General features: G+C 40.7%; 2 protein-coding genes across 15 annotated transcripts in view; one reads left to right on the top strand and one right to left on the bottom strand.

Annotated features, from left to right (window-relative positions):
* Positions 1 to 13411, top strand: part of LYSMD4 (LysM domain containing 4) — a 29660-nt gene extending 16249 nt beyond the window's left edge. The window contains exon 4 of the transcript XR_006704460.1: positions 12059 to 13411. The gene's annotated coding sequence lies outside the window, so the exon portion shown is untranslated. The remainder of the gene's footprint in view (positions 1 to 12058) is intronic.
* The window catches only part of MEF2A (myocyte enhancer factor 2A), a 167542-nt gene continuing 154737 nt past the window's right edge, over positions 13405 to 26209 (bottom strand). For all 14 annotated transcript variants that reach the window (XM_045448773.1, XM_045448777.1, XM_045448769.1 and 11 more), the window contains 3 exons: positions 22582 to 22708; positions 18812 to 18938; positions 13405 to 17474 (listed from right to left, as the gene is read on the bottom strand). In XM_045448773.1, coding sequence (XP_045304729.1) covers positions 17126 to 17474; positions 18812 to 18938; positions 22582 to 22708 — 603 coding nt within the window. In that variant the 3' untranslated portion in view covers positions 13405 to 17125. The remainder of the gene's footprint in view (positions 17475 to 18811; positions 18939 to 22581; positions 22709 to 26209) is intronic.

Raw genomic sequence — 26209 nt, 5'->3', positions numbered from 1 at the left:
GATCGCCAGAATGTATCCATGTTCTAACTGCAAGTTTGTGCCCTTTGACCAACATCTTCCCAATTCCTCCAACCCGCAGCCCCTGGAAACCACTATTCTTGTCTGTTTCTACGAAGTTCAGTTTTTTGAGATTTTACATATAAGTGATATCATACAGTATTCATCTTTCTCTGATTTATCTCACTTAGCATAATGTATTTAAGGTCCATCCATGTTATCCTGAATGGCAAGATTTCCCTTTTTCTCATGGCTGAATTATATTCCTGTGTGTGTGTGTGTGTGTGTGTGTGTGTGTGCGTGTGCGTGTTGTGTGTGCCGGCACACCCCCTCATCTTTATCCATTCATCCATTTTTTATCCAACTTAGGTTGTATCTTGGCTATTGTGAATAATGCTGCAGTAAGTGTGGGAGTACAATTATCTTTTTTATATCTTGTTTTTCTTTCTCTCAATATATACCCAGAAGTGGGATTTTCTGGGTCATACGGTTGGTTGTTTTAATTTTTTTGAGGAACCTCCATACTGTTTTCCATAGTGACTGAAGCAATTTATATTGTCACCAGCAGTGCATGAGGGTTGTTTTCTCCACACCCTCACTAATACTTGTTACCTCTTTTCATTTTTTAAAGATTTTAAAATTTTTATTAAAATTTTTTGAGAGAGAGAGAAAGAGAGGGAGAGAGAATGTGCACGTGAGTGGAGGAGGGGCAGAAGGAGAGGGAGAGAGAGAATCTCACAGGGCTCAGTCTCACGACCATGAAATCATGACCTGAGCCAAAATCAAGAGTTGGGTGCTTAACCGACTAAGCCACGCAGATGCCCCAATTTGTTACCTCTTTTTGATGCAAGGTGAGGGGATATTTCATTATGGTTTTTATTTACACTTTACTGATAAATTGAGCATCTTTTCATGTACCTGTTTGTCATCTTGATATCCTATGTCTTATTTGAAAAAATGTCTGTTTAGATCCTCTGCCCCTTCTTAAATCAGATTGTTTTTATACCATTGATTTGTATGAGTTTTTCTATATTTTGGCTATTAACCCCTTACCAGATATGTGGTTTGCAAATATTCCCCCCCCCCCCATTCATAGGTTGCTTTTTAATTGTGTTGTGTCTTTTGCTTTTTAGTTCGATGTAGTCCATTTGTTGATTTTTGCTTTTGTTGTTTGTGCTTTTGGTATCATCTCCAAAAACACATTGCCAAGACCAACGTTAAGATTTTTCTGTTTATTTCTAGAAGTTTTATGGTTTGAGGTCTTATGTTTAAGTCTTTATCTGTTTTATCCATTTTGAGTTAGTTTTTGTGAGTGGTGTAAGATAGGGGTACAATTTCATTCCGCATGTGGTCATCCAGTTTTCCCTACACCATTTTTAGAGACTGTCCTTTCCCTACTAACTAACTTGGCTCCCTTGTCAGTATTTGTTGACTGTAGGGGTGCCTGGGTGGCTCAGTTGGTTGAACGTCTGACTCTTGATTTTGGCTCAGGTCATGATCCCAGGGTCATGGGATCAAGCCCTGCATCAGGCTCCGTGCTGAGTGTGGAGCCTGCTTAAGGATTCTCTCTCTCTCTCTGTCCTTCTGTCCTTCTCCACTGCTTGTGCTAAAATTAAAAAAGTAATAATTAAAAAAATATTAGTTGACTGTATATGCAGGGGTTTATTTCTGGGCTCTCGATTCTATCCCATTGGCCTATGTGCTTGTTTTTATGCCATGCCCACGCCATACTGCCATGTAGTATAGGCTGAAATCAGGAAGTGTGATGCCTCCAGGTTTGTTCTTTTCAGCATTTCTTAGGCTGTTCAAGGTCTTCTGTGGCTCCATATAGATTTAGGATTGTTTTTTCTATTTCTATGGAAAACACCATTGGGATTTTGATACAGATTGCACTGAATCTACAGTTGGCTTTGGGCAGTGGGGACTTTTTAACAATATTCTTCCCATCCATGAACACGGGTTCCATTTCTTTGTGTCATCTTCAATTTCTTGCATCAAAGTCTTATAGTTTTCACCCTACAAAACTTTCACATCCTTGATTAGATTTATTCCTAAGTATTTTATTTAGATGCTACCATGAATGGGATTATTTCTTTTTTAGATGTTTTGTTGTTAATGTGTGTAAACATAACTGTTTTCTGTATGTTTATTTTGTATCCTACAAATTCACTGAATTTGTCAGTTCTAGTAATTTTTTGGTGGTATCTTTAGGATTTTCTATATAAGATTATATCATTTACAAGCAAAGACAGTTTCACTTTTTCTTATTTGGATGCCTTTTATTATCTTTTTCTTAACTGATTGCTCTGGCTAGGAGTAGTGACAGTAGGTATCTTTGTCTCGTTCCTGGTCTTAGAGGAAAAGTTTTCAACCTTTCGCCATTAAATATGATGTTGGGTGTGGGTTTGTCATAGATGGCCTTTATTGTGTTGAGGTGTCTTCCTCCTGTACTCAATTTGTTGAGCATTTTTATCATGAAAGGTTGTTGTGCTTGTCAAATGCTTTTTCTGCATCTATTGACATGATCTTAAGATTTTTATCTCGTTCTATTACGGTGTATCTCTTTCATTGATTTTATTTGTGTGTATTGAACCACCTTGCATTCCAGGCATAAATCTCACTTGACCCTGGTGAATGATCTTTTTAATGTGCTGTTGAATTTGGTTTGCTAATATTTTGCTGAGGATTTTTGCATCTATGTCTATCAGGTATGTCTGTCTGTAATTGTCTTGTAGGCTCCTTATATGACTTTGGTATCAGGTAATGTTGGCCATGTAAAATTAGTTTGGGGTTATTTCCTTCTCTTCAGTTTTTTTGAGTAGTTTGAGAAGGATTGTCGTTGATTCTTCTTTAAATATTGGGCAGAATTCACCAGTGAAACCATCTAGTCCTGACTTTCCTGTGTTGAGCGGTTTTGATTACTGATTTAATCTCCTTACTTAATACTTGTCTGCTCAGACTTTCAATTCTTCATGATTCAGTCCTGGTAGGTTGTATGTTTCTAGGAATTTATCCATTTCCTATAGGTTATCCATTTTGTTGGCATATAATTATTTATAGTAGTCTCTCATATAGTATTCCTGTAGTATCAGTTGTAATGTCTCCTCTTTCATTTCTGATTTTGAGTCCTCTGTTTCTGAGTCACTCTAGCTAAAGGTTTTTCAGTCTTTTTATTTATTTATTTTTAATTTTTTTAAATATGAAATTTATTGTCAAATTGGTTTCCATACAACACCCAGTGCTTATCCTAACAGGTGCCCTCCTCAATGCCCATCACCCGCTTTCCCCTCCCTCCCACCCCCCATCAACCCTCAGTTTATTCTCAGTTTTTAAGAGTCTCTAATGGTTTGCCTCCCTCCCTCTCTAAATTTTTTCCCTTCCCCTCCCCCATGGTCTTCTGTTAAGTTTCTCAGGATCCACATAGGAGTGAAAACATGTGGTATCTGTTTTTCTCTGTATGACTTATTTCACTTAGCATAACACTCTCCAGTTCCATCCATGTTGCTACAAAAGGCCAAATTTCATTCTTTCTCATTGCCATGTAGTATTCCATTGTTTATGTAAACCACAATTTCTTTATCCATTCATTAGTTGATGGACATTTAGGCTCTTTCCATAATTTGGCTATTGTTGAAAGTGCTGCTATAAATATTGGGGTACAAGTGCCCCTATGCATCAGCACTCCTGTGGGTAAATTTCCCTTGGGTAAATTCCTAGCAGTGCTATTGCTGGGTCATAGGGTAGATCTATTTTTAATTTTTTGAGGAAACTCCACACTGTTTTCCAGAGCAGCTGCACCAGTTTGCATTCCCACCAACAGTGCAAGAGCGTTCCCATCTCTCCACATCCTTGCCAGCATCTATAGTCTCCTGATTTGTTCATTTTAGCCACTCTGACTGGCATGAGGTGATATCTCAGCATGGTTTTGATTTGTATTTCCCTGAGGAGGAGTGACGTTGAGCATCTTTTCATGTGCCTGTTGGCCATCTGGATGTCTTCTTTAGAGAAGTGTCTATTCATGTTTTCTGCCCATTTCTTCACTGGATTATTTGTTTTTCGGGTGTGGAGTTTGGTGAGTTCTTTATAGATTTTGGATACTAGCCTTTTGTCCGATATGTCATTTGCAAATACTTTTCCCATTCCGTCGGTTGCCTTTTAGTTTTGTTGATTGTTTCCTTTGCAGTGCAGAAGCTTTTTATCTTCATGAGGTCCCAATAGTTCATTTTTGCTTCTAATTCCCTTGCCTTTGGAGATGTATCAAGTAAGAAATTGCTGCGGCTGAGGTCAGAGAGGTTTTTACCTGCTTTCTCCTCTAGGGTTTTGAAGGTTTCCTGTCTCACATTCAGGTCCTTTATCCATTTTGAGTTTATTTTTGTGAATGGTGTAAGAAAGTGGTCTAGTTTTATCCTTCTGCATGTTGCTGTCCAGTTCTCCCAGCACCATTTGTTAAAGAGACTGTCTTTTTTCCATTGGATGTTCTTTCCTGCTTTGTCAAAGATTAGTTGGCCATACTTTTGTGGGTCCAATTCTGGAGTCTCTATTCTATTCCATTGGTCTATGTGTCTGTTTTTGTGCCAATACCATGCTGTCTTGATGATTACAGCTTTGTAGTAGAGGCTAAAGTCTGGGATTGTGATGCCTCCCACTTTGGTCTTCTTTTTCAAAATTACTTTGGCTATTCAGGGTCTTTTGTGGTTCCATACAAATTTTAGGATTGCTTCTTCTAGCTTTGAGAAGAATGTTGGTGCAATTTTGATTGGGATTGCATTGAATGTGTAGATTGCTTTGGGTAGTATTGACATTTTAACAATATTTAATCTTCCAATCCATGAGCATGGAATGTTTTTCCATTTCTTTGTATTTTCTTCAATTTCCTTCATAAGCTTTCTATAGTTTTCAGCATACAGATCTTCTACATCTTTAGTTAGGTTTATTCCTAGGTATTTTATGATTCTTGGTGCAATTGTGAATGGGATTGGTTTATTTATTTGTCTTTCTGTTGCTTCATTATTAGTGTATAAGAATGCAACTGATTTCTGTACATTAATTTTGAATCCTGCAACTTTGCTGAATTCATGTATCAGTTCTAGCAGACTTTTGGTGGAGTCTATCGGGTTTTCCATGTATACTGTCATGTCATCTGCAAAAAGTGAAAGCTTGACTTCATCTTTGCCAATTTTGATGCCTTTGATTTCCTTTTGTTGTCTGATTGCTGATGCTGGAACTTCCAACACTATGTTAAACAACAGCAGTCAAAGTGGATATCCCTGTCATGTTCCTGATATCAGAGGGAAAGTTCTCAGTTTTTCCCCATTGAGGATGATATTAACTGTGGGCTTTTTATAAATGGCTTTTATGATGTTTAAGTATATTCCTTCTTTCCCGACTTTCTCAAGGGTTTTTATTAAGAAAGGATGCTGAATTTTGTCAAATGCTTTTTCTGCATCAATAGGATCATATGGTTCTTATATTTTCTTTTATTAATGTGATGTATCACACTGATTGATTTGCGAATGTTGAACCAGCCCTGCATCCCAGGAATGAAACCCACTTGATCATGGTGAATAATTCTTTTTATATGCTGTTGAATTCGATTTGCTAGTATCTTGTTGAGAATTTTTGCATCCATTTTCATCAGGGATGTTGGCCTGTAGTTCTTTTTTGCTGGGTCTCTGTCTGGTTTGGGAATCAAAGTAATGCTGGCTTCATAGAATGAGTCTGGAAATTTTTCTTCCCTTTCTATTTTTTGGAATAGCTTGAGAAGGATAGGTATTATCTTTGCTTTCAATGTCTGGTAGAATTCCCTGGGAAGCCATCTGGTCCTGGACTCTTATTTGTTGGAAGATTTTTGATAACTGATTCAATTTCTTCACTGGTTATGGGTCTGTTCAAGTTTTCTATTTATTTCTGTTTGAGTTTTGAAAGTGTGTGGGTGCTTAGGAATTTTTCCATTTCTTCCAAGTTGTCCAGTTTGTTGGCATATGATTTTTCATAGTATTCCCTGATATTTGCTTGTATTTCTGAGGGATTGGTTGTAATAATTCCATTTTCATTCATGATTTTATCTACTTGGGTCATCTCCCTTTTCTTTTTGAGAAGCCTGGCTAGAGGTTTATCAATTTTGTTTATTTTTTCAAAAAACCAACTCTTGGTTTCATTGATATGCTCTAGTTTTTTTAGATTCTATATTGTTTTTTTCTGCTCTGCTGTTTATTATTTCTCTTCTTCTGCTGGGTTTGGGGTGTCTTTGTTGTTCTGCTTCTATTTCCTTTAGGTGTGCTGTTAGATTTTGTATTTGGCATTTTTCTTGTTTCTTGAGATAGGCCTGGATTGCAATGTATTTTCCTCTCAGGACTGCCTTCGCTGCATTCCAAAGCGTTTGGATTGTTGTGTTTTCATTTTCATTTGTTTCCATATATTTTTTTATTTCTTCTCTAATTGCCTGGTCGGCCCATTCATTCTTTAGTGTTCTTTAACCTCCATGCTTTTGGAGGTTTTCCAGACTTTTTCCTGTGGTTGATTTCAAGTTTCAGAGCATTGTGGTCTGAAAGTGTGCATGGTATGATCTCAATTCTTTTATACTTATGAAGGGCTGTTTTGTGACCTAGTATGTAATCTATCTTGGAGAATGTTCCATGTCCACTTGAGAAGAAAGTATACTCTGTTGCTTTGGGATGCAGAGTTCTAAATATATCTGTCAAGTCCATCTGATCCAATGTGTCATTCAGGGCCCTTGTTTCTTTATTAATCCTGTGTCTAGATGATCTATCCATTGTTGTAAGTGGGGTATTAAAGTCCCATGCAATTACCACATTCTTATCAATAAAGTTGCTTATGTTTATGAGTAATTGTTTTATATATTTGGGGGCTCTGGTATTCGGCGCATAGACATTTATAATTGTTAGCTCTTCCTGATGGATAGACCCTGTAATTATTATATAATGCCCTTCTTCATCTCTTGTTACAGCCTTTAATTTAAAGTCTAGTTTGTCTGATATAAGTATGGCTACTCCAGCTTTCTTTTGACTTCCAGTAGCGTGATAGATAGTTCTCCATCCCCTCACTTTCAATCTGAAGGTGTCCTCAGGTCTAAAATGAGTCTCTTGTAGACAGCAAATAGATGGGTCTTGTTTTTTTATCCATTCTGATACCCTATGTCTTTTGGTTGGAGCATTTAGTCCATTTACATTCAGTGTTAGTTTTGAAAGATATGGTTTAGAGTCATTGTGATATCTGTAGGTTTCATGCTTATAGTGGTGTCTCTGGTACTTTGTCTCACAGGATCCCCCTCAGGATCTCTTGTAGGGCTGGTTTAGTGGTGATGAATTCTTTCAGTTTTTGTTTGGGAAGACTTTTATCTCTCCTTCTATTCTAAATGACAGACTTGCTGGATAAAGGATTCTTGGCTGCATATTTTTTCTGTTCATCACATTGAAGATTTCCTGCCATTCCTTCCTGGCCTGCCAAGTTTCAGTAGATAGGTCTGCGACTACTCTTATGTATGTCTACCTTTGTAAGTTAGGGCCTGTTTATCCCTAGCTGCTTTCAGAATTTTCTCTTTATCCTTGTATTTTGCCAGTTTCCCTATGATATGTCGTGCAGAAGATCAATTCAAGTTATGTCTGAAGGGAGTTCTCTGTGCCTCTTGGATTTCAATGCCTTTTTCCTTCCCCAGATCAGGAGGTTCTCAGCTATGATTTGTTCAAGTACACCTTCAGCCCTTTTCTCTCTTCTTCTTCTTCTTCTTCTTCTTCTTCTTCTGGAATTCCTATGATACGGATATTGTTCTGTTTGATTGCACACTTAGTTCTCTAATTCTCCCCTCATACTCCTAGATTTTTTTATCTCTCTTTTTCTCAGCTTCCTCGTTTTCCATAATTTTATCTTCTAATTCACCTATTCTCTCCTCTGCCTCTTCAATCTGTGCTATGGCTGCCTCCGTTTTATTTTGCACCTCATTTATAGCATTTTTTAGTTCCTCATGACAGTCTTGTCTTTAAAAAAACAAAAACAAAAACAAAAACACAGCTCTTTTTTTCATTGGTCTTTAATTTTTTTTTTTTTTTGGTCTCTATTTCATTTATTTCCACTCTGATCTTTTTATTTTCTTCCTTTTACTAAATTTGGGCATAGTTCTTTTTCTAGTGCCTTGAGGTATAAAGTGAGGTTGTTTATCAGAGTTCTTTCTTGTGTCTTGATGTAGGCTATAAACTTCCTTCTTAGAGCTACTTTTGCAGTGGTGCCTGGGTGGCTGTCGGTTAAGCATCTGGCTCTTGATTTCAGCTCAGTCATGATCTTGTGATTTGTAAGTTTGAGCCCGGCATCAGGCCCTCTGCTGTCAGCATGGAGCCTGCTTGGGATTCTCAGTCTCCCTCTCTGCCCCTCCTTGGCTCGTGTGTGTGCACATGTTCTCTCTCTCAAAAATATATTTTAAAAAATTTAAAAAACCAAGAACTACTTTTGTAGTATCCCATAGCTTTTGATTTGTTGTTTCAATTTTCATTTGTTTCAGGATACTTCTTGATTTTTCTTTTTCTTCTTTGACCTATTTATTCAGGAGCATGTTTTTTAGTCTTCATATTTTTACTATTTTTCCAGATTTCCTCCTGTTATTAATTTCTGGTTTCATACCACTAGAGTCAGAAAAGATAGTTGGTATTTTTTCAATCTTTTTAAAATTGCTAAGACTTTTTAAAAAAATGTTTATTATTTTGAGAACGAGAGAGAGTGTGTGTGAGCAGGGGAGGAGCAAAGAGAGAGGAAGAGAGAATCCCAAGCAGGCTCTGCACTCAGCACAGAGCCCAATGCAGAACTTGATCCCACAAAACTGGATCATGACCTGAGTCATAATCAAGAGTTGGACACTCAACTGACTGAGCCACCCAGGTGCCCCAAGACTTTTTTTTATGACCTACCATGTGATGTATCCTGCAGAATTTGTGTGCACTTGAGAAGAATATGTATTCTGCTGGTGTTGGTTGGCATGTTTGTATATGTTTGGTCCACATGGTCTAAAGTACAGTTCAAGTCCAATGCTTTCTCACTGCTTTTTTATCTGCATGATCTATTGTTGAAAGTAGGCTATTGAAGTCCCCTTCTATGGTGTTCTCTATTTTTCCCTTCCAATCTGTTAGAATTCACTTAATAAAATTCAGGTGCTCTGATGTTGAGTGCATATATGTGTGTGTGTGTGTATGTGTGTGTGTGTGTGTGTGTGTGTATATATATATATATATATACACACATGATTTTTGTATCTTCTTGATGAATTGACCCCCTTACTCTGTAGTGTCCATCTTTGTCTTTTACCAGTTTTGCTCTCCCTTTGCATGGAGTTATCCTCTCCTGCCATTCTTTCACTTTGAATCTATGTGTGTCCTTAAAGCTGAGGTGAATCTCTTGTAGCATATAGTTGGGTCACTCTTTTGTTTGCCTATTTTGTTTTGTTTTGTTTTGGGGGTTAATTTTGTTGTTGTTTTTATCCAGTCAACCTTTAAAAAAAATTTTTTTAAGATGTATTTATTTTTGAAAGACAGAGACAGAGCACTAGTTGGGGAGGGGCAGAGAGAGAGAGAGTGAGAGAGAGGGAGGGAGACCCAGAATCTGAAGCAGGCTTCAGGCTCTGAGTTGTCAACACAGAGCCTGATGCGGGGCTCGAACCCACAAACCTTCAGGTCATGACCTGACCCGAAGTCGGATGTTTAACCAACTGAGCCAGCCAACCAGCCTGCCTTTTGATTGAAGAATTTGGTCTGTTAACATTTACAATAATTGACAGAGAAGGACTTACTTATGCCATATTATTGTTTTCTGGCTGTTTATAGTTCAATTCTTTTCTTTTTGTTGCCTTCCTTTGCAATTAAATGATTTTCTGTAGCAGTATATTTTGATTCCCTTCTTATGTGTATCTGTTGTAGATTTTCGTTTTGGAGTTCCCATGAGGTTTATATAAAAAATCTTATAGATATCACAGTGTATTTTATGCTGATAAGTTTAATTTGATCCCATATAAAAAATCTACCCTCTTCTTCTCCCTCCTTTTACATTTTTGAGGACACCATTTACATTGTTTATTGTGTGTCCATTAACAAATTGTCAAAGTTATACCTCTTAATCTTTATCTAGGTGAATCCTTATCTAGCACATCACCATATTAACAGTATTAAGGTATTCTAAATCTGACTCTATGCTTATCTTTACCAGTGCATATTTCCATATGTTTTCAAGCTACTAATTAGCATCCTTTTGTTTCAGCTTGAAGAATTCCTTTTAGCAATTCTTATAATGTAGTTTAGTGCTGAGAAACCCCTTCAGCTTTCATTTATTAGGGAAAGATTTTCTTTCACCTTCATTTCTGAAGGACAACTTTGCTGGGTGAAGTATTCCTGGTTGGCAGTTTCTTTCTTTCAGCACTTTGAATATATCATCCCACTCTTTTTGCCTGTACGGTATCTAGTGAGAAATCCACTGATAGCCTTATGGGGGTTCCCCTCATATGATTTTTTTCTCTCTTCCAGCTTTTAAAATTCTTTCATTTTAGACCATTTCATTATTCTTGGAGAACATTTTGGGTTGAAATTTTGTGGTGACATTACTTCATGAAATTGGACGTCCAATTCCCTCCCTGTGTCTGGGAAATTCTCATTAAGTTTTTCATTCCTTTCTCCCTCTCTTCTTCTGGGACGCCAGTAGTGCATATTTTCTTTCCATTATGTCCCGTACTCCTGTAGGCTTTCTTTTTCCTTTTCCTTTTTTCTATTTGCTCTTCTAATTGTTTAATTTCAACTGATCTGCCTTCTAGCTCACTGCTCTTCTATTCAACTATGCTGTTGAGACTATTGAATTTTTCAGTTCATTGTGTTCTTTAGCTCCAAAATGTGTTTGGTTCTTTATGTTTTCTCTTGGTTGAGCTTCTCATTTTGTTCTTGTATTGTTTTCCTCATAGTTAAGTCGTTTATGTGCTCTTTTGTAGCTCTGAGTAACTGTACTACAGTTGTTTTGAATTCTTTGTCAGGCATTACCTGCATCTCCATTTTTTGGGTCCAGTTACCGGAGGTTTACTGTATCCCTTTGGTAGTGACCTGTTTCCCTCACCTTTCCAGCCTTTATGGACTGATTTTGGTTAGGAAAGCCTTTCACCTGCAGATAGGGGCACACTGGATCATGCTGTGACCCAGGTCTAGTGGTGCAGGGCAATAAATACAGGAGTACATGGCAGTAGTGGGTCCAATCGGGGCATGATGTCTCTTTGGCTCATGTCACTGGCATGCACACTGTTGACAACTGTGTATTCCTTGATGAGCACTATTGAGCTTCTCAGACATGCCTCTAGGGCCAGTGAGTAGCTAGGGACCAGGACAGGCAGCATTGGTGGCTGGAACCAAAGGTGTGCACACACTTGACTGTGGGGGGCCAGCTATAGGCACCTATGAAATGGCAGAGGTGACTTGTGGACAAAGTTGTAGCGATGGGTGTCAGAGCAGATAGCAAGGACTGAGGCCTACAGGCTCCCTGGCATTGATGGAACTGAGTGCCTGCTGTCCTAGGACTTCACACTGTACCCGTGGGTATGCATGCTGCAGTGGAGGTCTGTGACAGGGTTCAGGTTGCACAAAAGGTGGGGAGCACGCAGGTTCTCAGCTGAAGGGAACAGCCATAGCTACAGGTGGGCATGGTGGTGCTGGCCAGTAACACAAGGCAGGGCTTGATCTTGACATGCAAGCAGCTGCTGGGGCCCCATTGCTGGTGTGCCTGCCAGTGGCTGCGCTGGCACTGGAGGAGCTAGTGACAGGCAGGTGTGGTGATGCTGGCCAGTGACAGGAGGTGGAGCTTAGTGGTAATAGCATCAGTTTCCTGGTTCTGATAGTATTAGGAATGGTTATGTAAACATTAACATTAGGGAAAGCTGGGGGAAGGATATATGGAAACGATTATTTTTGCAGCTTTTCTGGAAGTTAAAAATTAGTTCAAAGTAAAGCTTTAATAAAGCTTAAAAAGGGGGAGGGGGATTATACAGAGAACCCAGTTAGTACAACTGTGATTTTTGCTTTTTCTTCCCCAGCTGCCTTCGGCTGTTTTGGGACACGGTGAGCAGGCACAAGTGTAAGAAAGTGACTGAAGTCTAGGATAGATTCTCTGAAGCTGGGCGAGCTACGTGTCAGCCTAGGTCGTCTGGGAAGCAGACACGGACGGAGTTGAGAGCTCAAGATTTCTTGCAGGAGGGAAGGGGCGTGCCCCGGCTGTGTGCGGCCATTGGCAGGGGGCTGGCTCAGAGGAGCTCGTCCTCAGCTCACACCCCGGGACAGCTGGGGATCGGGGCTCACCTCTTACTCTCTGGGCTAAGAACATTCTGCTGTGTGATGGCACTCGTGCCCTCGGCCCCTGAGGAGTCCCTCTCCTTAGTGTTCCAGGAACACTTCACTTTGTGAACCCCCTTCACTTTGTGTGGAAGGTGGGAAGAAACACTGGTTTCCTCAGTTCTACAGCAGGTGCTGCTCTGACCCTGTACGGAGAGACCAGACAGGCAGAGGGGAGCAGGCTGGGCCATCCAGCTGGCAGAGGGCTCCGACTGAAAAATCATCTTCTTGGCTGGTGCCAGTCGGACACAGAATCGGCTTAAAAGCAAGATAAAGCCTAGAGGAAGGCACCCGTGGGAGCTAACTAGGAAATCGCAGTGAATTGATTTTAAGTAGCTGCAGCTGTGATTAAACTATTTTTAGCCACAGGACTCCACCGGCTTTCAAAACCTGCTAATAAGAGCCTCACTGTAGCCAGCAAGTAAAACCAGCACAAAAATTTAGCTTTTCATTTGACAGCAAGAATCTGCTTAGTTAGGAGCTGGCTTAAAAGGCAAACCCAAGGAAGGGAACACTTTCCACACTTCCCAGTTTAAGACAAGTTTTCACACCTGTCACTTCTGAAAACAATTCATTTACTGAATCTTTTGCCGCTCTCTCAGTATCATGTATGCATTTGGGGTAAAACAAATCATCTCACCCCCTAAATTCAAAAAGACAAAACTTGCTACATATATCATCCGATCCCGTTTAGCAGTATTCCCGCCCGCCCCCGCCAACCCTGGCTCATCATCTATCCCGCGAGAAGAAGTCATTCCTAGAGCCTGGATGGGCTTACCGGGTCCACAGCAGCTGCAGTGACGGCCAGGCCCGCCGATGCTGGGGCCCGGACTGCCCACTGCTTCCTGAGGGGCCCAGGGCAGCCCAGAAGGGGAGGCCCCGGGAGCAGCTACGGGTGAGGCTGGTGAGACGCCACGGTGATCTCCTTGACCGAGTCTCAAGGTGAGTAAAGGAGATCTGCAGGTGGGAGAGGCCTGTGAGCGGAAGGGAAAGGAGAGGGACTCGGGGGGACAGAGGGGCCGACTGGCGGCAAACACGACAGAGTCTGGAGTACACAGGAAAAGCCAGTCCGTCTTTACTGTAGTGAGTGCAGGATACAAATAGTTTACAACAACCTCTAGCATTTTCTTAACCATTTGATAAAAAGTTCACTATAATATTTATTGTATAATGAAGAAAAAACAACACATTCAGGGAAAAATTGAGATTAACTTATTTTTCTTAAAAGGTTCATCTCAAGGATGGCAACAAAGTCCAGCTTGTGCCGCCAAACGGTTTTACGTGATCAAACCGTGTACAGCTTCTTGTGTGAACTGTTGACTACAAACATTTACCAAATACATAAATCTCTTTTTAAAAAAGCCATTTTAAATATAGCAAAGCAGTGTCTTCTTGCACAGCAAAGTGAAGAAAGTTTCTACAGAGAAATAAAAGTTTTACATTTGTAAAATCTTTTTCACATTCTACTCATCTAGCTTCTCATGATCCGACGCCAGGAGTTTTCTGGTTCCTTATTTACTATGTATTTCTTGTGCGCATGATGGTTAATCAAGAAAATATGTTAATGCTTTGTTAGCTGTCCTTATAGGTAAAGGAAATGGTAAAACATATACTGTTCTTTTAGAACAAACCCCTGATTTAGTCTCGAACACAATGGACAGAATTAGGGCTCAAAAGATGGAGTTTTGATCGGGACCATCTGCAGACATACGATGGTGGCTCTGCTCTCAGTGTCGTGCCGGGCGGCGCACGGAGGGAAACTGTACTTCAACCAGTGCGGTGTACTCTAAGCTTTTTTTGTTTTTGTCTTTTAGTAATAAAATACTTCATCTGAAGGATAAAATTTTCTTGTGATGGTGTCATACAAAACACATGAGTCTAAAACGGTAAGAAAAGTCGGTTCTAAAGAAACACCATTCGTGTCTTCCCCGCTCTGAGTTGGTTTCCACCAGGAGATGTGCATGTGTATGTGTTTGTACATGGTGTCTGGGTGAGGGTGTCTGTCAAGTCCGTATGCTCCACGTCACACTGGGCATACAGGAAGAGGGTTAACAGTCAAATATTCACTTCCTGAAAACGGAATACATTGTTACTTGGTCAGTGTAATTGAAATACAAACTCCGAGCCTTGTGTACTATTATTTTAGAAAACAGTAGTTGTACTGATTATAAACCTGCATAGAAAGAAAGACTATTGAGATACAGTCAGAAAAGCCATCTCATAAGGCACACAAGAAAATAGACAGTAAATGTGAATGTGTTAACTCCTATTCCAATGTACAGCAGAAGTTCATGAACATGCATAAATAATAACGAAAGAATCACTTAACACTTTCAAAGCTATAAATGGTTTACAAAGTGGTAAGGATCATCTTGGAAATTCAGTGTTGGGAGACTGTCTTGTTTCAATTAAGTGTGACCTTATGAAGAAATGTGCCTGTATGTAGTTCAGTAAAAGAAGTACATTTTAACGAAAAACTAATCCTTTCTGAGGACGAGCCAAATGTCTATACTGACGAGAGGAGATGGCACATCACCCTCCCTTTTTTGGCCTCTATCAAAAATTAAAACAGAATTCCATTTTTTTTTAGTTGTGAATGCCACAGGTTTATCCTGTACCTAATACCTATGTGTCAGTCAGGAAACCTGGCTGATGATTTGTCACAAATAGCATTATGAGGAAATTGTCAAAAGGAAGGCAATTTAGGGGGAAAAGCAAAACGTAAGTAAAAACTGTAGGTAGCTGCTCAATATTAAGTGTAAAATACAAAATAGCAGCAACTCTTAAACCCTTATTTTGAGTTTCTCAGGAAAGGGAGTATTTAAAAAATCTATGATGAAAGATATACAGGACTTTGAATTTTGTTTGTGGCACAAGCCCAGGAAACGCACGAACCTGCTATCACGCCTTCGCTGTCTTCCTGCAGGAGGAGTAAGGCCTTGTTCAGAAGCTAAGCTGAGTGCGGCACGGGCTCCAGTAGGACGGCAGGCCGTGCCAAGGATCTGCCCACGAGAGAATTTCTCCCCACACCAAAGTGTCATTTCACTGCACAGAGAGTTCAGGATGGTAGGATTTGTAACCAGCTGCATCATTCTATTTTAGAGGGTCAAGGAAGAAAAGATCCCTTCCCCCCAAAATTATTTCTCCCTAATCATTTACCACTTATAAAACCTTTGTGCTCATCTACTATTTTGCCATGATCTCTAATATTAGTTAAATTAGGTCAGCTTTTTCTACTATATTTTTTTCCTCACAAAAGGCAAGTTTTAAATAATGCCTTATAAAATCTGTTACAACACATTTTATATTTATGCAAGATGAACTTAACACCAGTTTTTTTTTTTTGCCACTTTGCTATTTATGTACACATATAAAATATATAATGATGCTCAACCCATACAGCACAAAGATTACAATGTAACATCACACATTCACCACCAGTGAGGGGAGAAACCCCTTTATACAATCCTCCGAAAAAGACTGGGCTAATAATTAAAATCCAAAGTACAGTATATTTAACAAAATAGTAAATATTAAACAGTGAATACTCTACTTGATAAGGATCTCGCCTTTTCCCCCCAAATTGGCGGCAATCCACAAAAATATACTTTTTAATCTGGTGACCATACAATACATAGGTACTTACATCAAAGGTGATAATATATTTAAGATGCTATATACACAAAGAGTTTGGCTCAACTTTTAATTTACATATAGAATAATAAGTGTTCATGGCTTTTTTTTTCCAAGGTTCTGCTTGCAAGATATTTTTGTTTTGTTTTTTTTCCCCTCTTAAAATAAAACTAAAAAGTTAAAACAAGATAAAGCTATTCTCTTAAAAAAAAAAGTTACAACATACAGCTTTGGCTTATATAAATAATTCATAGCAGAATGTGTTCAAAAGTAGTGAATATAATTTTATATATAGTCATCAATTCATAAGGGTGTTTTCTTTTCTTTCATATAAAATATACATGAGCTAAAATCAGTTTCTTTAAGATATGAATGTAAAAAGAAACTTCTGACATAGTCCAATTATAACTTAATATATTAATTTATTTTGTTAATGCTCTATATTTCTAGGCTAGTATTTTCTGAATATCTCATGCGTGTTTTCTATTCTCTCTCTTTTTTATTAGCTAAAGATCACTTCTCTGACCCAATACATTTTTGCACGTGCAAAACAGTTATGTGTGGGGCTTTTTTGTTTTGTTTTTTAAAATATCAACAGCCCTTCCCATGCACCCCTCTGCAACAGAGACCCATGCCAGGCTGGGTAATTAATATAAATGACATTTTATGTACAGTATTGCTTTCTTGGTTCCTGCTTTTCTACTGCTCTGTTCTACAAAGCATTTTTCTTAAGTAACTACAGTCACTGCACAGTTAAATAAAACAAGTAGGGGCCCTCTAGGTTTCTGCAAGCTAGTGTGGGAGAATCATATATGGGTACACGTTTCTCTGCAAAAACTGGTTATCTTATGAAACAAGTAGTCCAAGGAAGTGCCAGACTAGACTCCGCCTACAGGGTGCTTTGTTTGCCATGGGACGCACATCTGCAGATCTACGAGGCAGGTAAGTGCCTGATTCCGTATGTGACACACACCCACACATACACACACTCACGCCCACATACATATATATATATATAAAGGGATATATATGTATGTATGTACATATAAATATATTTAACTCATGTCCTTATTTACCAATTTAGATATGTAGGGCAGTTCACTGCAGTAACGCCACGTACAAACACCAGCCTGGAAGCCTTAGGTCACCCACGCGTCCATCCTCATTCGCTTTACAGAAGGGCTTTCTCTGTCTTCACTGTTCGGGGGTCGGCCAAGCACAATTGGAGAATGGAAGTCGCCCCGCGGATCCTCCCGGTCACTACCGTCGTAGGAGCTGCTCGAGCTGCTCAGACTGTCCACGGGGGAGCGCCCCATTTCCTGCCGGGGCTGGGGGGGCTGGGGGGGCTGTGGCTGCGGCTGCTGCTGCTGCTGGAAGCCTGACGGGGTCATTCGATCCCGGGGAGGTGAAATTGGTTCTGACTTAATGTTGATGTTTTGGTTGGTATTAATGGATAAATTCGAACCCTGAGATAACTGCCCTCCAGCACTGAAGGAAGAAAAAAAAAAAAAAAGATGTTAAGTGGTTTGTGAGCGCATCCGTGTAACCGGAGTGTATTACAGATACCGCCTGACCGAAATGCTGTCAGAATTCCCCAACACTGGTTTTAGTTACCTCTCCTTGGAAGAAAAAGAACAGGACAGATGGGAGCTTTAGAGGCTAGTTCGACCCACACCCATGGTACTCTAGCAGGTGAAGTATGCAAAGCAGTGTCAGTGTCTGATGCTGTGCAGCAGAGAGACGAGAGAGGAACAACACGGCAGCCTGGGTTCCGCTTCCTCTCTTCCTTGGTTTCTTCAGTAACATCACCCTACTTTCCAGGTGAGGAAAGGGTCTCAGAAAGGCTAACTTGCTCAGAGTAGTACAGCACAGTGTGTGCGTCCAGCCTGTTCCCCCATCCTGAGTGCCAAGCCACTTCCACTTGCTTCTGTGGGGCTATTTTTAGTGTGTTCATCAGGATGAACAGACGCCTCAAAGGCCAACACGCAAAGAAAATAAATGGAGGAAAATAACCTTTGCTTTCTCTGTGGATAGCAGGGGAGGAATGGCAGGGGTTTGGTATCTTGTGTGTGAATCAGGCTATGGGGATTCACGTGGGTTGATCCCAGCTGGCTCGCTGCACACACTGTACCTCACCAAGCGGAGTTCAACAAAGAGAACACCCCTTATGGGCAGGGTGAGGGGATCTGAGTGAAGAGAATGTATGGTGGTGCCCAGGGGGAGTCAGGCGTCGCTAGCAGGAAGGGGAAGGAACAGAGCCTTTGCAGAACCAGGACAGCAATAGGGCTGTGTAGCTGGAGAGCATCTCAGCAGAGGAGACATTAAAGCACACCCAGCTGGCCTCCATGAGGGTTGGCCACTTATTTTTGTATCCCTTATCTAATCACCAAAGCAGAGAAAACCCCCGAAAAAAGTGGTAGGTGGGCCTGAATACCTCAAAGCTGCCTTTTTCCAACACTGGAATCAGATATAGAGGTTGGGAAGGAGAGCTGGGACCGGTGGCTTAATCACTGGTGGGTAGGTAGGAGGTGCATACGGGTGACATCGGTGCCACAGTGCCCCTTGGTTTGCATAACCTCTCTACCTCCATACAAGAGAAGGCTTGCTCCCCGAATTTCTTCAAGGAATGCCTAGTTTGCTCGGTATCCAAGCTATTATCTAGAATCATCATAAAGAAAATCTTTTCTCCAAACACTTGTACCACCTAAAAAAGAATCACTGTAGGACAGTCATGTGAAAATCAACTGCGTGAAGACTGTAACAGCTAGAAAAAGAAAGTGCACGGGTTGGGAATAGAGATCTGGGGAAAATTTCTAGCTACTCACACCAGAGAGCTGAGGGCTGCTTGTCCTAAATGGTGTTGCTGCCAGGCCGACACCTGTCCCAGAGACAGCATTCCCGGCGAGTTGAAGCCCTGCAGGGCTGACAGGTCCGCACTAGTCAGCGAGTAATCTAAAACAAGGAAAGAAATCTTGCTCGTGTGTGTCATAAGAGGCCCGTGCAAAATAGGCTTTTCAAATAGTAGCTCCAGAAGCTCCTAGCCTGAGAGAAGCCAGGCACTTCATAACCTTAAACACCACACAGGTCTAACCCCACAACAGTTCTTCTTCTGGGAGGCCAACAGGTCCTGGCTATATTTGCTTATCTGGGATTATTTCAGTAAGTTTCAACTTTGTACTAAATGTTTATAAGTTTAATGTCTCACAAGAAGTTGAGATACTTTTTCCAGTAAATAGAAATAATGAAAAGGCCATTGCTAAAGGATGTTCCTACATAACCATTATTTTAAATGTGCCCAGCACTACCCTCCGGAAGAAGAGGGACAGGTCAGGCTGAGTCTGGAACAGCATGTCTTAGGTTCTTGAAGTACAAGGGCAACAGGAAAGACACGGCACCCCTTCCCATGCAGCGCCAAGCTCAGTGGCATAAATCATACGTTATTACACAACCGATTAACTGCATTTGCTCAAAGTACAGGGGCTGTCAAAGGTTTCTGACTGCCTGCAAAACAATTTCAAGTTCATGAAAATACTTAAGTGTTACAAGAGTACAATATATAATATAGGTTATTTTATATGAATGCTTCAGACACAAGTCACTTCGGCCAAGACTTAGGACATTAGGTATCATTCACACATAGAGTTATTTCAGTTCTTCATTAACACTTGTCTTTTCCATTTAGTTTTAAAGAGAGGTGGCAAAAACCCTTCTAGTTTCAACTGCTTTTCCATGTCTCAAGAGAGGTATTTAAATAAGTTGGTCTTCCTAGCAAATTAACGTCAATAAAAAAGGACCGGAGCGGAAACAGTGCAGGCGGTGCTCGGGTTCCGCCTGCCTCTATGCTTGCTCCTCATGCCACGGTCTCCTGACCGCCTGGTGCGTTCCCAGAGGCTGGTGCGGGGACACCCGAGCACCGCTGCCTTCCACAGCGCCCCCCTGCGCCTCACAACTCTCTCCACCTCCAGTATTCCCAACCCCTTACTTGCTAACTTGCTACATCCATCTGGATGTCCCTCCAAACCACTCAAATTTGACACCCAAGCTGGATTCCTCTTTTCCTCCAAACCTCCTCATCTTGATAAACGGCACCGACTTTCACCTCGTTGCTGGGGCCAGAAGCCCGTGGGCGTTGATACTTCCCTCCTACTTCCACCACCAACCACCAAGGCTGCTCAATTCTACGTACTGTCTTTCCATCCTGCCTGAGTCACCAGCTCTACCAGCACCACTCCAGTCCGAGCCATCAGTATCCGCCACTGGGGCCACTGATCCAGCCCCCCACGTGGGTTCCTTGCATGCAGTTTTGCCCCTCTGAACACTGCAGTCAATGTGATCTTAAAACAACAAATATGGTCATGCTACCTCTCTGCTTAAAACTTTATGGCTTCCCAGCACTCTCAATATCCAAAATCTTCAACATGGCCTCTAAATTTCTTACCTCTACAGTTTCAACTCTAACCGCCCTCCACCATCCCTGTCCTCCCCGTCATGCTCCTATCTCCTCGTCTTTGTTCACAGTGCTCCCTCTCCCTGGAACACTCTCCACACTCTGCCTGGCTGAGTCACCTGTGCTCCTTTAGGTCAAAGCTTCAATGCAGCTCTTAATATGACTACAATAAATTATTCCGAGAGCTGTCTATCCTGTGTCTTTCTCCCCCAACACTCCCTAAGTTCCACTACTAGCCACACTCCTGTTGTGCCTGGCCCAGTACCTGCCTCATAGTAGGTGTTTGATAAGTATGTGCTGAATGCATGCACGAGCAAGTCTAGGAAGCTGGGAGTGACCTTACTGATGGGCATGAGGAAGTGTCTGCATAACAACTGTTGTATTTTTTGAAATGTTGCTCATTTTTTTATCCCTTTATTGACCATCTGGCACGAGTCTGACTCTAAATATGTACCGAAAGCCAGATGATATACTAAAGAAAGATGAATACGGTTATATTTTTAGAAAGGGCAACTAAATACATTAAAGATAATATGGTAAAATTAAGCCAAATACATGCTCTGAAAAAGAGTGCAAAGTCTAAGTTAAAAGAAGAAATCAGACTGAAGCCAAGCGATTGATGGTTTTGAGAGAACAGGACTCCATTTTTATGTTTTGGTGAATCCTTCTGGACTTTTAGAAAAACACGTTCTTGCGAATCCAACTGCATTTCTAAAAACAAGCATAGTGGAGTTTCTAAGTATACTGAAAAACCCGTCATGAAGTATTCAGTAAACTACTCTCACTTGAATACCAGTTCAAGCCCCATCTTCTCAGCTAGTATCCCTCTGGAACATTCTAGCTCTTAGATTTCCCTCTTTCCTCCTCACATGCTCAAGTCTCAGAGTGCAAACTGCCAACCTCGGCCACTGAGGACTTTACCTCCATAGCTGCCATCTCAGGTATGTCCTGCTCCTTAGCTGGCAGAAACTCGGGAGAAAAGCTATGTCCCTAGCATACTGTCACTCATACAGCTAGCTGGTCATCAGTGGAATGAAACAATTTCTATGAATGCGTAATCTCTTGTTTTACCCTAGATTTTGCACTTAGTAGATTCGGACATGTTTCTTTTTCATATCGATTAGAAAAGGTCGACATTTTTCTGAAAGGCTTTTTCAACAAAACCTTTTACAATTTTGTTTTAAGTGCACTACATGCAATTAAAGTGACAATCAAATGTATCAGTGGCCTCAGGGAGCTCCAGACAGCAGTTTGAAAACACCGTGCTAAAGCATTTACCCTGAAGTCTAAAATTAGCTGGTTTTTATTACAGTCTACTTAGAAGAATCATGAGAAGAATATACGCCCTATACTGCAGTCTCTTCCTAACTGACAAGGTAAAATTTAACCGTTTCCTTCTCTGAAGCATCGGGTGCTTGCCTCTCAGCCGGTGAAAGTGCAGCCACACACCTCCTGCCTCTCCCCGGAAGGGCGGATGTATGTGGAGGACTGTCCACACAGTCTGCGCGGCTCCACGCACCCCTGCACTCAGGGCAGCGGTTGTAGCTTTTCTTAACACCACCCCGAAATAGTGGATTTTAAAATGAAACGTCTAAATAAACATAAATGGGTGTCAAGCTCCTCTCCCAAAAGGGGAGTGACTGGCTCTGAGGAGAAACAAGAAAGGGCCTGGTCTTGCTCCCGGGGCACAAACACATGGAGGACAACACAACGTGCCCGGCACAGCGACACATCCACTGCCCTGCGGGGTCCCGAGTGCAAGGAGGCTCCGTCTTCCCCAAGCTGGCTAACACGGCATGAGGAGAAAAACCTCTTCCTTCAACAGCTGGGAAGAGTGAGGGACTGTGCGATGAGAAACGACGACAGTCCATCCTCCTTGGTCTGATGCATGGGCCGGAACTGTGAGAACGGCCGCCTGTTTCTTTGTCAGGGGGAAGTAAAGGTCGATGCTGGGAAACCATTCTACAGTCAATGTATTTTCTGTACATTTTTCAAAGCTAGTATTTGTTTTTTTTAATACATCCAAATGTGAATCTAAAACACTGGAAATCATTTATTTCGATCAATATACTTAAAAAAAAATCACAAAAGCACATGCTGATCACAAAACAAAACTAAAATCCACAAAAGGCACGAGAGCAGGCTCACCAGTGTTGTAGGCGGTCGGCATGGCTGAGTACACCAGTCCCTGTGGAGGCAAGCTTGGGGTGGTCACAGACACGACTGGGGTAGCTAGAGGTTGAGTGGCTTGAGAACTGCTTATCCTCTGGGTATTCTGTGAGAGGGCAGAAAAAGTGTCATTATTTGAGTATTTATACTCAGACTTAGTATTTTAAAAATAACATTCAATTTAAAAGTGACATTTTTCACAGTTTTATGATGTGAATGTCATCATTTCTTAAAGCAGTGATAATGTGAAAAAAAAATCTTTAAAAATACTAATGGGAATAACTAAATGTTTAATTTCAAGGAACATAGTTAACTATTCATTTTCCCTTGTCTTTTTCAGAGTTTATTGATGTCGAGGATATACCCTTAAAACAGAAACTTGCATTATGGGTGATAACACTTTTATGTATTAACGTAAATAAGGACTCAATGGCGCTACAAAAACCGCCAGGCTACCTGAAATAAACGTCTGGGTTTTAAAGACCGGAAGAGAGCAAAAGTCATTTGTATACAGACAACGTAAGTCCATGAGTTTAGGGATCAAAACTACTTATAGCTGCAGCATTTCCATGTTAACATGGTTTTAAGTCTTGGCTTGCTGAAGTACAGCTTGCTTTCAGATTTCCTTCCCAGTGATCCTGCAGTTGATGTGCCCGCACGCTGTGCACACACCACTTACCCCGCCCCCATACGTGCTTAGCCTCCTCCACTGTCAACATCACCCACCCAGTGACCTATTTCTTAGCAGTAGTTTCGGATAGGCATCCCTCAGTCCCCAACTCTTCTGAAAGGAGAGGCTTTGCATAGAGAGAGCTTGTGACTAACATACTTTTGGTAGAGCTGTGAATGGAGTGAAATTAAATGCTTGCTGACTGACTCCATCTACGTGGTATTCTATCTACACCAGGAATGAATTTTAAAAATCAACTATCGGGGCGCCTGGGTGGCTCAGTCGGTTAAGCGGCCGACTTCGGCTCAGGTCACGATCTCGCGGTCCGTGAGTTCGAGCCCGGCGTCGGGCTCTGTGCAGACAGCTCAGAGCCTGGAGCCTGTTTCGGATTCTGTGTCTCCTTCTCTCTGACCCTCCCCCGTTCATGCTCTGTCTCTGTCTCAAAAATAAATAAACGTTAAAAAAAAAAAATTTTTAAAAAAATCAACTATCGAATAATCAAGTCAGTTTAAGATGGCCACTCCAGTACATGTTGGGGGATGACAGAGCAGTTTCTCACCACAGTGGCCTAAGGGAACACTCTAAAATGAAGATCAGAGGAACAGACTCCTTGATCCATGCAGTCAGCACACAAGAAGGCCAAAGCATATCTCCTCCAGGGTTATTATTATTTTAAATGAAATTACAGCCTGAAAACTGACATTTGGGGGTCTAAGTCATATCAATAAAACCACAATTCAGTGCCCTTAAGATTATGAAGACTCAAGAGTGTGATTCGGTTTTCTCTATCACCATTTCCAAAGGGTAATCAGATGAAGGCCTTTGGCCAGATTTAGATGCTTGAATGTTGATCATTTGATTCAGATCCAGATCTGTTTATTTCTTTTTAGTTTGTATTTTCAACCCAGTCTTGAAGTTTCTATTCTAATTAACAAAGACCATTTAGTATGTGGCTATAGCACCTGGGTTTTTGTCACAAATTCACTATTTCCTAAGTAGGGGGGAAATCATTTAACCTGTCTGCACCTCTTTGTACAGTAGGGAAGACAGTGATCTTGTAGTCCTACCTTGTGAAGCTCTATTGAGATCATAGGTGGGAAGTGCTTTGGTAACTGAAGTACTATACAGATGTAACACAGTATCTTTATTGTCCCAAGAAACCCTCCCAAGATTTCTATAACTGGTTAACAAAAAAAGAGGGGGGAAAATATATTTATTCCTTCTGACATAGGTATGCCCCCTGGAGCTACCATGAAGTAAAGGTGTTTTAGTACAGCAAGGCTGCTCAAGGAATCTATGTAGCCAGGCTCTTACCAGAAGAGTTTTTAGTGTAGGCCCCAAGGCACCAGTCCGTCCTTCCTCACTTTGGGTCAGAGCCATCCATGATTATATCTGAGAGTTCAAATCAATTTGAACAACTTCCTAAATGCTAATAGATGGTGTTTGTAATTATTATTTTGGTTTTGACCACAGAGCTCCACATTTAAAACTAATTAAGTTTTACAGTCTGATTCAGCAATTAAAAACAATTTTAAAAAAAGGGGCACCTGGGTATCTCGGTCAGTTGAGCATCTGACTTTGGCTCAGGTCATGATCTGACAGTTTGTGAGTTCAAGCTCCAAGTCGGGCTTTGTGCTGACAGCACGGAGTCTGCTTCTGATTCTCTGCCTCTTCTCTCTTTGCCCCTCCCCCCCGCTTACACACACACTCTCTCTCTCTCTCTCTCTCAAAAATAAACACCAAAAAAAATTTAATAGAGTCTGAATCAGCATAAGTTATAAAGGATATGAACTGTTTATAGTTTCGGGTTATGTATTTGTTTCTTAATTACAAATACCTTTTATGCTTTCTGCATTTTGTAGTTTACAAAGATTTAGAAATTTATCTTTGAGATTCTGTAACTGGGGGTGTATTTTAAGGAATGTGGAAGTCACTCTATGGTAACTGGGAAATACACTTTCATCTCAGCATCAAGTTAATAATTTTAATGAATTTTTGAGGTAGAGATATACTTTGGAGTATATAATTTGTTCTAAGATTTGGTCACTGGAAATTCAAGAGTCAAATACTAGGCAAAAGAACACAGCATGACCCAGTTTGGCCTGGTTCTATCCATGCCAGAGCTTCATCTCCATGGCAATTTCCTGGCATGACCTCCAGAAGGGGTGGGGTGTGTGTGTGTGTGTGTGTATGTGTGCACACGGACATGCGTGCATAACAGTGAACACCAACATATTGGTTCCAGCCATCAAAAGATCCTAATCTCCATGGCATAGACTTTTCTGAGTAAGCGACTTGTGAAACCACTAGAGGGCAGCATATTGCTAGAGAATTGAAAAGAAGCACTCCTGACAACTTAAGGTAACTAGTCTAAGATGAATTATTTTATACTGAATTATAAACTTAAACTTCCGTTTTCTAATCATTACTGTATCACTAAATAAAGTATTTCCCCAGAAGAAAGTCCAAATCTACACATGATGTAATCAACACCACAATGTCAGCAAACTAATATATTTTAGTTTACCTAAATAGAAAACCACATCTAAAACTGTGAGTGATCACAAAGTTAAAGAATGACCTCTTATTTTAAGGACAGAGCACAGACAACCTTATCTAAAAAGAAAAAAACTGTGCAAAACACACCAGCATGCATATATATGTAATAATAAAATACAAATACAACCAACAGATGCCTTCCCCCCATGCTCTCATGCAATCTGAACACTTGTCCATGCTACAAACTAAAACATTTTCAAGTTTTTCCACCTTATAAATATCCAATTAGCAGCTGACTTTGAATTCATATGATCATTTCTGTGAATCTGGGAGTTTAGTTCCCAAAGAATAGATCAAATGAAAGTTCTTTTTAGTCAGATTTACTTTCTAGAAGAAAAGCCAATAGAAATCATTTGTTCTAGAAAAAAGGTAATAGCT

The sequence above is a fragment of the Leopardus geoffroyi genome, chromosome B3, assembly GCF_018350155.1.
Source record: "Leopardus geoffroyi isolate Oge1 chromosome B3, O.geoffroyi_Oge1_pat1.0, whole genome shotgun sequence".
NCBI classification, from domain to species: domain Eukaryota; kingdom Metazoa; phylum Chordata; class Mammalia; order Carnivora; family Felidae; genus Leopardus; species Leopardus geoffroyi.
Note: the sequence above shows the minus strand (reverse complement) of the source record. Positions and strands in the feature narration are given on the sequence as shown.